The 12,571-nt window shown below is 40.3% G+C and overlaps 5 protein-coding genes and 2 pseudogenes across 22 annotated transcripts in view; all 7 read left to right on the forward strand.

Moving 5' to 3' along the window:
* LOC113037348 (protocadherin gamma-A11-like) overlaps nt 1-738 on the forward strand; it is a 108,903-nt pseudogene extending 108,165 nt beyond the window's left edge.
* LOC113037376 (protocadherin gamma-A11-like) overlaps nt 1-742 on the forward strand; it is a 105,832-nt pseudogene extending 105,090 nt beyond the window's left edge.
* Nucleotides 1-745, forward strand: part of LOC113037327 (protocadherin gamma-A12-like) — a 100,121-nt gene extending 99,376 nt beyond the window's left edge. The window contains exon 2 of the mRNA XM_026194295.1: nt 699-745. Within this exon, the coding sequence (XP_026050080.1) occupies nt 699-713 (15 nt within the window). The 3' untranslated portion in view covers nt 714-745. The remainder of the gene's footprint in view (nt 1-698) is intronic.
* The window catches only part of LOC113036849 (protocadherin gamma-C5-like), a 276,532-nt gene that overhangs the window by 92,530 nt on the left and 171,431 nt on the right, over nt 1-12,571 (forward strand). Inside the window, exon 2 of one of the 18 annotated variants that reach the window (XM_026193765.1) lies at nt 699-757. The exons of the other annotated variants lie outside the window; for them this stretch is intronic. Coding sequence (XP_026049550.1) covers nt 699-713 — 15 coding nt within the window. The 3' untranslated portion in view covers nt 714-757. Of the gene's footprint in view, nt 1-698; nt 758-12,571 lie in introns of those variants that run through there. 18 annotated transcript variants of the gene reach the window in all.
* LOC113037214 (protocadherin beta-16-like) lies at nt 2,095-4,799 on the forward strand. Its single transcript, XM_026194045.1, has one exon. It carries the CDS (start codon nt 2,109-2,111, stop codon nt 4,782-4,784), a length of 2,676 nt encoding a protein of 891 aa, XP_026049830.1. The 5' UTR covers nt 2,095-2,108; the 3' UTR covers nt 4,785-4,799.
* LOC113009182 (protocadherin beta-16-like) lies at nt 5,411-8,361 on the forward strand. The gene has a single exon (XM_026147365.1). It carries the CDS (start codon nt 5,875-5,877, stop codon nt 8,359-8,361), a length of 2,487 nt encoding a protein of 828 aa, XP_026003150.1. The 5' UTR covers nt 5,411-5,874.
* On the forward strand, nt 9,332-12,238 carry LOC113037224 (protocadherin beta-16-like). Its single transcript, XM_026194072.1, has one exon. It carries the CDS (start codon nt 9,347-9,349, stop codon nt 11,837-11,839), a length of 2,493 nt encoding a protein of 830 aa, XP_026049857.1. The 5' UTR covers nt 9,332-9,346; the 3' UTR covers nt 11,840-12,238.

Raw genomic sequence — 12,571 nt, forward strand, 5'->3', positions numbered from 1 at the left:
AAATGCAGCGCATATTTTTTGGTTTAATTCTATCTAGGTCACAAGAACAGCTCTGTTTCAGCAGTGCTGCTGTAAGATAGGAAAGAATTTCCAGTTTACATAAGGGCTTACTTTAAATATTGAAAGTCTCACTAAGATTCAGTGATTCTAAAAACTGAGGGTAATCTTGTTTTGTCTTGCTTTGGCTTTCAGAATCATCTTGTCCAGAGGGGACATCAACGTTTTAGTTGATTAGTTTTTATTTTTGTTTTTTTCACCAGGTTCTTAAATCATGACCTTCTTAAATGTTATCACATACTGTCACTAAAATATCTAGATTTTGCACCAAATCCTTAGTGTTTTATGTGATAAATTGTCACATTTTTTTTTTTTTTTTTTTTGTGCACAGTAGTTGCACAACAGTGTTCTAAACATGAGGAGGAACAATCAGTGCAATTAAATTCTCAAACACTAGATTATTAAATCTAAAATATTTTGGTCTGGGTAAAATGCTGCTTCAAAAACTCAAAAGATCAAATTATGGTATTCCATTGTATCGGTATTGCACTTGCAGTGTGTAAAACCAATAAATATGCATGAATTCTATTTTATTTTATTTTATTGCTGTTGTTCTTCAGGATACATACTAACTACTGTCTTTTTTCTTCTTTCTTTTCTTGGTGCATTTCCTGGATGAATCTTCCACTTCAATCTAATAGGTAAGATTATTTTGATTTCCCCTTTTCCCTGAAATCTCACCCCAAACACTAAAATCCTTATCATTGCAATATACAGCCACAATTAATATGAAATTCACAGTTCCCTTTACACAGTACATGATAGTATTTCACCACAACCCATGATCTACATTGACACTAGATATGAAATGTTATGAGTGTTTATACAACAAATATCCCCAGAAATGTTTCATTGAAAGTCATATTGGTGCAGGACTGAGACTGCAGGTAGCAGTCTTGAAACACAGCAGCAACATTACTCTAGTTTGTGTGCGTTGTGTAGTTCTACCCTAGGCTTTATGCTACATGAATATTAATGTGAATATTTCTGGCTTCTGCTGTGGAGTCTTTGCCTAAATAATGCTCAATCATGGTGCACAAAATATTTTGCTCTTCAGCAGGATGCTAATATGTGTGAGGAGGGAAACATGCAAGAAAGTATCAAAACCTATCAAATTTATCCATTCCTTTCAGCTCTACAAAAAAGAAAACAAAAAAAACAAAAAAACAAAAAAAACATACTGCTCTGAAATGTGTCATTATTTTTTCATGCCTCTGGATGAGTGTAGCAGTACTTTCAATGTTGATTCCACTGCTCAAATCTAGGTCATTGGACTCATCAGTTAGATTAGATCAGATTATCTGTCCGTCTATCTACCCACTCCTTCTCTACTGTATCTTTGTATACATTTGTTCATTTATCTATGTAACCATCTGTCAGCCTGCCTCTCTCTGCAGATATGCAGCTCAGTATGGTTTTACACAGAATCTGTGTGTTTGTCCACACTTCAGTCTCAACATAATGTTTGTCAAATGAATTCGCTCAATCTCTTATATTTTTTAGTCTGCTGCATATATTGTATCAGAAAACGTTGTTGTTGCTGTCAGCCCACTCCATTCACGGCAAATTTTGGACCTACTTAGGTGGTCATAAGATGACTTGTAAACAGAGATAATAATAAAACAGACAGTATATTAATCACCCGTTATGGAAAAAAATATGCTTCATTTATTTAACTTATTCGTTTATCTTTTTATTTATGCTTATCGAGATCTTATCGAGATTTTGCTTTCTTTTGCATGGGTGTTGCTAAAAAACAATGTATGTAGTAGTCAGGAAAGGCTAAACAGTGGAGCATCAGTGCTCAGACACCTGCCGTTTTAGTTCATCACTGCTGGTGGTGCTGTTGCCTAAGCAGACTTGTGCAATGCGTATTAAAGACACAAAGTCACCACCCGTCTTTAAAGGAGATAGGCGATGGCTATTAAGCTGTCGTGGCTTTGGGTAAATTTAAAAGAAGACTGTACACACTGCAAAGCCTCTATGATAAATAGCTGGAGCTTTCTGTACCGATGACTGTGTTGTTTTGGACCTGATATTACTGGGAAGAAATGGATAATATGAAGCACAACGGTACCCTGCGTCAGTGGAACGTCTCCATTTTGCTTTTCTTTGTGGTTGCTGCTGTCAATGGACAAATCCGCTATTCTATACCAGAAGAGATGAGGAAAGGACTCTTTGTCGGGGACATTGCAAAAGACCTGGGCTTGGATGTCAGACGGTTGGTATCTGGTCGAGCTCGACTGGTAATAGAAGATGATAATCAATATGTCGTGCTGAACCAGAACAAAGGCCATATCGTTGTCAATGAAAGAATTGACAGAGAACAATTATGCGCTAAGAAATCTCCGTGCAGCTTTAGTCTGGAAATTGTTCTTGAAGAGCCACTCGAATTGTTTTCCATTACTATCGAAATACAAGATATAAATGATCATGCTCCCGTTTTCCCAAAAAAAGAAATTAAATTAGAAATTAGCGAATCGACGCCGACTGGGACTGTGTTTTTGCTTGATAGTGCAGCTGATCCTGACGTAGGGACAAACTCACTGCAGAGTTATTCTTTAAAAGCAAACGAACATTTTGTTCTCAAACAACATACTCGAGCAGATGGGAGTAAATATGCCGAAATGGTGCTTCAGAGTGGTTTGGACCGCGAGAAGCAAAGCAAACATGCGCTCATATTAACGGCTGTCGATGGTGGCGAGCCGCAGATGTCCGGAACGGTAAAAATACACATATCTGTGCTGGATGCAAATGACAACTCGCCCGTTTTTACACAGTCCATATACAAAGCCTCTGTATTGGAAAATGCTTTACGAGGCACAATTATTGCCACAGTCAGTGCAGTAGACGCTGACCAAGGTTACAATGGTAACGTTACATATTCATTCACACACCTAGAAGATGGTTCCGCTTGTCCTTTTGAAATAAATTCCAACACGGGTAAGATTAAACTAGTCGGGGATATCGATTATGAGGCTTCTTCAAATTACGAGATAAACCTCCAAGCAAAAGATCCATGGGGTGTCACAGGAGCCAGCAAGTTAGTGATCGAAATAGTAGATGAAAATGATAACAGTCCAGTAATCACAATGGCTTCCTATTCGGGGAAGATTTCAGAAGATTCTCCTCCTGGCACAGTTGTGGCGTTAATTAGTGTCCAAGATAAAGATTCTGGGAAAAACGGACAGGTGCATTTAACTATAGATGAACATCTGCCTTTCAAAATTAAATCTTCCCTCAGAAACTATTATACATTAATCACTGCGCAAACTCTCGACCGAGAGAAGCTTCCCACGTACAACATTACTCTCACTGCCACTGATGAGGGCTTCCCAGTATTATCGAACAAAAAATCCGTCTATTTAGAAGTTAGCGATATTAATGACAACGCTCCAGTTTTTAGTCAAAGTCTTTACAGCGCTCAGGTAACGGAAAACAATTCTCCAGGTGTCCCTCTGTTGCAGATTAGTGCTACTGATTTGGACCAGGGCCAGAATGCACGTATATCATATTTTCTTTTTGAAGACGAGCTGAATGGAAATCCGGTATCCGCATATTTCTCCATTAATACAGAAAGTGGAGTCATTCAGTCTCTGCGTTCACTGGACTATGAACAAGTCAAAGAGTATCAAATACGAGTTAAAGCACAAGATGGTGGGTCACCCCCACAAAGTAGTAACACATCAGTTATTGTACATGTACAGGACCAGAATGACAACCCTCCTCAGGTTCTGTACCCAGTCCAGACTGGTGGCTCTCTGGTGGCTGAAATGGTGCCTCGTTCAGCAGATGTGGGCTATCTGGTGACTAAAGTGGTGGCTGTTGATGTGGACTCTGGACAGAATGCCTGGCTCTGCTATAAACTGCAGAAAGCCACAGACAGGGCGCTGTTTGAAGTGGGCTTACAGAATGGAGAAATCAGAACTATCCGCCAAGTCACTGATAAAGATGCTGTCAAACAAAGACTGACTGTTATAGTGGAGGACAACGGGCAGCCCTCTCGTTCAGCTACAGTCATTGTTAACGTGGCGGTGGCGGACAGCTTCCCTGAAGTGCTGTCGGAGTTCACTGAGTTGACACACGACAAGGAGTACAATGACAACCTGACTTTTTACTTAGTCTTGGCTCTGGCTGTAGTTTCCTTCCTCTTCATCACGTGTTTAGTGGTTATTATATCAGTCAAAATCTACAGGTGGAGACAGTCTCGCATCCTGTATCACTCCAACCTGCCTGTCATTCCATATTATCCACCACGTTACTCAGACACTTTGGGGACAGGGACTCTTCCACATGTGTACAATTATGAGGTGTGCAGGACGACTGACTCCAGAAAGAGTGACTGTAAGTTCGGCAGAGCTGGTAGTCAGAACGTGCTGATTATGGACCCCAGTTCTACAGGAACGATGCAGCGGATACAGAGTGAAAAGAGCATCCTGGATGAACCAGACTCTCCGATAGAGGTTTGTTTATGTTTTACATTTGGGCGCTTGTGTGTCAGTAATCTAGCATTGCTAATAAATAGTTTTAAACTACACTTTTGCTTTAACAGTCATGAAGAGAATTTCTTCTATCATTCCGACTGTAAACAGTATCTGTCTGTAAAACAAAGTGTAACAATAGCTCCTCATTTGAAGATGGTTATACAATTTCACCGACTCCACTCAAGACAAAGTAAACACACTGACAAAAACTTTATCTTTGCGTTATACATAATCAGCGAATAGCCCCCCCCCCCCCCCCCCCCCCCTCCAGTGACATCAAATAAGTGCAATAACTCAGACCTTGGTTAGTATGGATGACGCTGGAAACTTTGTAGGATACAGTGCAAGCATCACGTCTCCGGTTGATTATATTGGCTTGTGTGAACACTAATATATATATATATATTTTCATCAAATGACAATGTTTGTTTTTATGCAGGGTTAATATAATTACGTCTAAATACTGTAGTAGTTACATTCTGAAATGGAAACGGCTCCACTGTCCTGTCACTGTCCTTGGTGCTGAAGTGCTTTGCTCTGAGATGCAGTCGTCATTATTATCGTTGAGATTTCTAAGACTTTGAAGAGGCCATTCATTTAGGATCCACTTGTATGTTTTATTTATAATGCAGTTAATTATATAAATAATAACAAATAAATAAATAAATAATAAAAAACGACAACCCATAACTTCAGATTCATTTAATAGCAAGCAAGTTTTGCGTTATTATCATTCGTTCTTCTTTAAAATTTACAGGTCACTAGCAATGTGTATTTTTTATGTCATAAGGGGACATGTGACAGTAACTTTGAAATCCGCTGTTATCAAAAAATGTTTTAAAAAGAAAAAGAAAGAGGAAAAAGAGAAGAAAGTGCCAGTGGTCTTTTTGCTTTGTGTCACACACTTTTTGCTTTTTTCCAGTTGAATTAATCTTTTTCTAACAGTGAAAGTCAGTATTTTCTGCATTCTTGAATTCACTTAACAGACGTACGTGCCTTCAAAGTGAAATCATTACGTTATTTCTACAGAGATAGTGTGCAGAGTGATGAACGTGGTCATTGGCTTTTCTAGTTTCATATTATACCCTCTAAGTGACGCTGTTGCCTGGTAAATCTATTCTGCCATGCATTTCGAGACAGGGCTGTTTCCACCCCCATCACTGCGTTTTGTAACGGCAGATGATCTGCTTTTCATAGGAGCTGGATCAAATAGAATACACACCTGCTTTTTTATTTAACGTCATATATCGACCTAGGGTGTGTGAGTCTTCCTCTCTAAGTTAAAGCCCTCGATCCATTGCTCGGTTTTGGTTTTTAAGACCTGTTTTCAAAAATGGCATTTGGAGTAGAACATCGAGACCGAGTTGTAAGATGGCGAATGCGACTTACAGCCAGCCTGTTTGTTTTTCACGTCCTTTTTCTTTATCGAGCGGAGGCACAGATCCGATATTCGATCCCAGAGGAGCTGAAAACAGGGTCCCTTGTTGGAAATGTGGCACAAGATCTTGGCTTGGATCTAAAAAGGCTTCGTTCTGGACGGGCCCGTATCGTTACGGGAGAAAGCATTCAGTACACAGAGCTGAAAACAGACAAAGGGACTTTAGTTGTGAATGAGAGAATAGACCGAGAGCAGCTTTGTGGGGATTTGACTCCATGTAGCTTTACCTTTGAGATTTTATTGGAAAAACCGATGGAGCTGCACCCTGTGACGATAGAGGTATTGGATGTAAATGATAACGCTCCCACTTTTCAGAACAGTCACTTGGAATTTGAAATAAGCGAATCTGCTGCGCTCGGTTCCCGTTTTGTGCTGGAGAGTGCGGAGGACGCTGATGTTGGGCAAAACAGTCTGCAGAACTACATTTTAACTCCGACAGACAATTTTGTGTTGAAACAATATGTTAATCCGGATGGAAGTAAATATGCTGAAATGATGCTTCAGAAGCCTTTAGACAGAGAGGTACAGCCACGCCTATCTTTAAAACTGTTGGCCGTTGATGGTGGAAATCCACAGAAATCTGGGACAGTAAATATAGAGGTAAACGTATTAGATGCGAATGACAATGCTCCGGTGTTTAATCAATCCTTATATAAGGCCGCGGTGATTGAAAATGCCCCAAAAGGCACGCATGTTGTTACAGTGAATGCGAGCGACATTGATACCGGTTCAAATGGAAAAGTGGCATATTACTTTTCAAAATCAAAGGCAGGGATAGCTGATTTATTCGATATAGATGAAGCTACTGGTCGAATATATGTGGCAAAGGAAATCGACTTTGAAATGGACAAAAAGATTGAGTTCAGAGTTGAAGCGAAAGATCAAGGGGGACTGACAGATTCTAGTAAAGTTGAAATTGAGGTCTTGGATATAAACGATAATGCACCGGTCATTAACGTGATGTCATTCACTAGTCCTGTGTCAGAAGACTCAGCTCCGGGTACCACTCTTGGCATTATTAATGTGAAAGATCTTGATTCGGGTGAAAACGGACAGGTAAGGTGCACGATCGAAGGCAGTGTTCCTTTTAAAATTAAATCCAATGTGAGAAGTTATTATACACTGATAACTGATGCTGCCTTAGATCGTGAAAGTTTGTCAGAATTTAACATCACCGTTATTGCCTCAGACGCGGGCTCCCCTCCGCTGTCAACCAGAAAAACTTTTAATCTAAAGGTGTCAGATGTTAATGACAATTCCCCCAAATTTCCTCGAAATTTTTATAGGGCTTGGATTGTGGAAAATAACTCTCCTGGTCTTTCTATCATGACTGTTAATGCTAAAGACCCCGATGAAAACCAAAACGCCCGCGTTTCCTACATTTTGGAAGATTGTGAGATTAATGGATCTCCAGTATCTGAATACGTTTCTGTTAATGCAGAAAGTGGAGTGGTGCATGCAGTGCGTTCGTTTGACTATGAGCAAATCAAACAACTGTTATTCATTGTAAAAGCGCAGGATGGAGGCTCTCCTCCACTCAGCAGCAATGTGACTGTGAAAATAATGATCCAAGACCAGAATGACAACCCCCCTCAGGTTCTGTACCCAGTCCAAACTGGTGGCTCTCTGGTGGCTGAAATGGTTCCTCGTTCAGCAGATGTGGGCTATCTGGTGACTAAAGTGGTGGCTGTTGATGTGGACTCTGGACAGAATGCCTGGCTCTCCTACAAACTGCAGAAAGCCACAGACAGGGCGCTGTTTGAAGTGGGTTTACAGAATGGAGAAATCAGAACTATCCGCCAAGTCACTGATAAAGATGCTGTCAAACAAAGACTGACTGTTATAGTGGAGGACAACGGGCAGCCCTCTCGTTCAGCTACAGTCATTGTTAACGTGGCGGTGGCAGATAGCTTCCCTGAAGTGCTATCGGAGTTCACTGAGTTGACACATGACAAGGAGTACAATGACAACCTGACTTTTTACTTGGTCCTGGCTCTGGCTGTAGTTTCCTTCCTCTTCATCACGTGTTTAGTGGTTATCATATCAGTCAAAATCTACAGGTGGAGACAGTCTCGCATCCTGTATCACTCCAACCTGCCTGTCATTCCATATTATCCACCACGTTACTCAGACACTTTGGGCACAGGGACTCTGCCACATGTGTACAATTACGAGGTGTGCAGGACGACTGACTCCAGAAAGAGTGACTGTAAGTTCGGCAGAGCTGGTAGTCAGAACGTGCTGATAATGGACCCCAGTTCTACAGGAACGATGCAGCGGATACAGAGTGAAAAGAGCATCCTGGATGAACCAGACTCTCCTCTAGAGGTCAGTCAAAGATATTCTGTATTTATTCTCTTCTATTTTGCTTCAATGAAATAGCTTTCTTATGGTTGCAACAATTCTCAGCACAAGAACAGCGTCTCAGTTTTCATTAGCATCAAGGTAATCTAGGTTACAAAGATTGACAAATTCTCCACACATCTCCAGATAATTAGGGTAGAAGCAAGTTTCTTTAGTTAATAAAATGGTTTTAATGTTCTAAACATGTCTTTGCAGTGTCTTCTGACATTTTGTTTAATGATATTATTTGGTTTCCAAGCATTTCAAAGACGAATAAAATGAATTGTCAAAAAATACTAAAGAGAGCAGAAATAAGTCAGCCACATTTCTGAAGAGCAACGTTATTTTATGAACCTGCGAAGGAACAAAAAACATTTCTGTTACTCATCTCCACTTGCTTAACCTGTTTAATTATGCTGATATTGTTTTTACTCTTTCTAAGCATTTGAAGCCAGGGAATTATTTTAGTTTCTGGTTATCATGATCTTTCGACTGGTGTATCTATATTTCTTTTCTGAGAGTAGCAGTTCTATTCTAGTGATTTTGTTCCCCTGGTTCTCAGCACTGTTGTTCAGCTGGTAGATAATGTAATTAAAACTTCTCTTGTTTGTGGTAGATCGTTCTCAATTTAACTTTTCTACTCACTATTAGTTGTATACACTCTTCAGTGAAAAATTATTTTATTAATGAAAGTAATTTCATATTGATCCCCACGGCTTAGATCGTTGTCACACAGATTCAAGTCTCGTGTGATTTCTACCTTTTATACTCTAAGGGACGCTGTTGGCCGCTGAAATATTTTCTCTGTTATGTTGTCATTCAGTCCATCCTCTCAGAAATCACACGGTGAGGACGGCTTTCTGTGTTTTGCCGAGGGTTCATGTGAACGAAGTCTCACAGATTTCCATAAAGGTTGTTGACAATTGTAAATGTAGCTTCAGGGATGATAGACTAGGACATTATTTAAACTACCTGAACGGAAAAATCGTTCGTTCTCTACATATATATATATTCTGTCTGAGTGATGGCGACTTTAACATGCCTGAGTTGCGTATCCGAATGGCGATCACTTTGTGGAGTACGACGTCACATAGGATTTCTTCTGTTGCTGCTTCTTGCTGTTAACATGGTAGGTGGTCAGATTCGGTATTCTATACCTGAGGAGATGAAGAAAGGCTCTGTTATTGGTAATGTGGCGCAGGATCTTGGCTTGGATCTGAAAAGGCTCAGCTCAGGGCGGGCCCGTATCGTGACCGGAGAAAACGTTCACTACACCGAGCTGCAGAAAGACAAAGGGATTCTGGTCGTGAATGAGAGAATAGACCGAGAGCAGCTTTGTGGGGACGTAACGCCGTGTAGTTTCAGCTTTGAGATGATTTTGGAAAATCCGATGGAACTACACAGAATAACTGTCGAGGTTTTGGATATAAATGATCACGCACCTGTCTTCCCAAACAAAGATAAACCCATCAGTTTTGAAATAAGCGAATCAGCTGCAGTTGGAGTACGTTTCCCTCTGCAGAGCGCGCAGGATCTAGATGTGGGCCAAAACGCGCTGCAAAATTATATTCTATCTCCAAACGACAATTTTATATTGAAACAACATTCAAATCCAGATGGAAGAAAATATGTTGAAATGGTGCTCCAGAAACCTTTAGACAGAGAGCGACACCCGCATTTCTCTTTGAAATTAATCGCAGTTGATGGAGGAACACCACAGAGATCTGGTACAGTAAGTATAGATGTGACTGTGTTAGACGCCAACGACAACGATCCAGTTTTTAATCAATCAGTATACAAAGCATCTGTTTTGGAAAACACAAAAACAGGGACTAGTATCATTACAGTAAATGCCACAGACGCAGACAGTGGATTAAATGGACACATTACATACAGTTTGTCCAAAATGAAAGGAAGTGTAGCAGAAATATTTACGATTGATGAAAAGACGGGAACAATCTACGTGTCTGGTCAGATAGATTATGAAAAATACCGAAAATACGAGTTGAGGGTAGAGGCAAAGGATCACGGTGGACTAACTGGGACAAGTAAAGTTATATTTGATGTTACTGATGTTAATGATAATGAACCTATTATACATGTAATGTCATTTTCTACTCCCCTGTCAGAGGATGCAATTCCCGGGACAACTATTGCAATTTTGAATATAAAAGACGCAGATTCTGAGAGAAATGGGCAAATTAAATGTTGGATTGATGGTAAACTTCCCTTTAAAATTGAAACATCACTGACAAATTATTACAATTTGGTCTCAGATCAACACTTTGACAGAGAATCCGTCTCAGAATATAACATAACAATTACAGCCACCGATTTTGGGTCTCTCCCTCTGTCTAGTTCAACAAAATTGCATCTAAAAATCTCTGACGTCAACGACAACGCACCATTATTTGATAAAAACAGCTATACTGCTTATATCATAGAGAATAACTCTCCTGGATTTTCCATATTTACTGTGAGTGCACGGGACTCTGATTGGAATCAAAACGCTAGAATCTCATATGTTTTAGAGGACACACAGGTCAGTGGGAATCCAGTTTCTACTTATGTGTCTTTAAATTCTGAAACTGGTGTTCTTAACGCGGTTCGCACCTTTGATTATGAGCAAATCAAACACCTTGCGTTAGTAATTAAAGCGCAAGATGGAGGCTCTCCTCCACTCAGCAGCAACGTGACTGTGAAAATAATGATCCAAGACCAGAACGACAACCCCCCTCAGGTTCTGTACCCAGTCCAGACTGGTGGCTCTCTGGTGGCTGAAATGGTTCCTCGTTCAGCAGATGTGGGCTATCTGGTGACGAAAGTGGTGGCTGTTGATGTGGACTCTGGACAGAATGCCTGGCTCTCCTATAAACTGCAGAAAGCCACAGACAGGGCGCTGTTTGAAGTGGGCTTACAGAATGGAGAAATCAGAACTATCCGCCAAGTCACTGATAAAGATGCTGTCAAACAAAGACTGACTGTTATAGTGGAGGACAACGGGCAGCCCTCTCGTTCTGCTACAGTCATCGTTAACGTGGTGGTGGCGGACAGCTTCCCTGAAGTGCTGTCGGAGTTCACTGAGTTGACCCACGACAAGGAGTACAATGACAACCTGACTTTTTACTTAGTCTTGGCTCTGGCTGTAGTTTCCTTCCTCTTCATCACGTGTTTAGTGGTTATTATATCAGTCAAAATCTACAGGTGGAGACAGTCTCGCATCCTGTATCACTCCAACCTGCCTGTCATTCCATATTATCCACCACGTTACTCAGACACTTTGGGGACAGGAACTCTCCCCCATGTGTACAATTACGAGGTGTGCAGGACGACTGACTCCAGAAAGAGTGACTGTAAGTTCGGCAGAGCTGGTAGGCAGAACGTGCTGATAATGGACCCCAGTTCTACAGGAACGATGCAGCGGATACAGAGTGAAAAGAGCATCCTGGATGAACCAGACTCTCCTCTAGAGGTCAGTCAAATAATATTTCTGTATTTATTCTCCTTCTTTGTTTGATTACTCTGATGAAAAGCTTGCCAGCATTACACATTTCTCAGCACCAAGGACAGCGTCTCAGTTTTTAGGCCTAACTATATACCTGCATATAGGTAGGCCTAAAAAGCTTCTGTAAAAGGTCTTACATAGTTAATTTTTAAAATAAAGTTCTCCCTAAAAGTCCCTAATAGTTTCCAGTATTTCATATACTGAAGCTGTGCTGGAGAAAAGATTAATGATCATACTCCTGGTGTTTGTGCAATGTTTTGTGCTTGCTTATTGCATCCCCATAAGACGATAAAAATGACATTGTCAAAGTAAAATACTAAAAAGAAGCAGAAATAAGTCAGCTACGTATTTCTGAAGAGCAACGTTATTTTTCCTGAACCCTGCGAAGAAACAAAAAAAAAATCTTTTCTGTTACTCATCTCTACTTGCTTAACCTGTTTAATTATGCTGATATCGTTTTTACTCTTTCTAAGAATTTGAAGCCAGGGAATTATTTTAGTTTCTGGTTATCATGATCTTTCGACTGTTGTATCTATATTTCTTTTCTGAGAGTAGCAGTTCTATTCTAGTGATTTTGTTCCCCTGGTTCTCAGCACTGTTGTTCAGCTGGTAGATAATGTAATTAAAACTTCTCTTGTTTGTGGTAGATCGTTCTCAATTTAACTTTTCCACTCACTATTAGTTGTATACACTCTTCAGTGAAAAATTATTTTATTAATGAAAGTAATTTCATATTGATCCCCA

This window comes from Astatotilapia calliptera, chromosome 2, assembly GCF_900246225.1.
Source record: "Astatotilapia calliptera chromosome 2, fAstCal1.2, whole genome shotgun sequence".
Taxonomy (NCBI): domain Eukaryota; kingdom Metazoa; phylum Chordata; class Actinopteri; order Cichliformes; family Cichlidae; genus Astatotilapia; species Astatotilapia calliptera.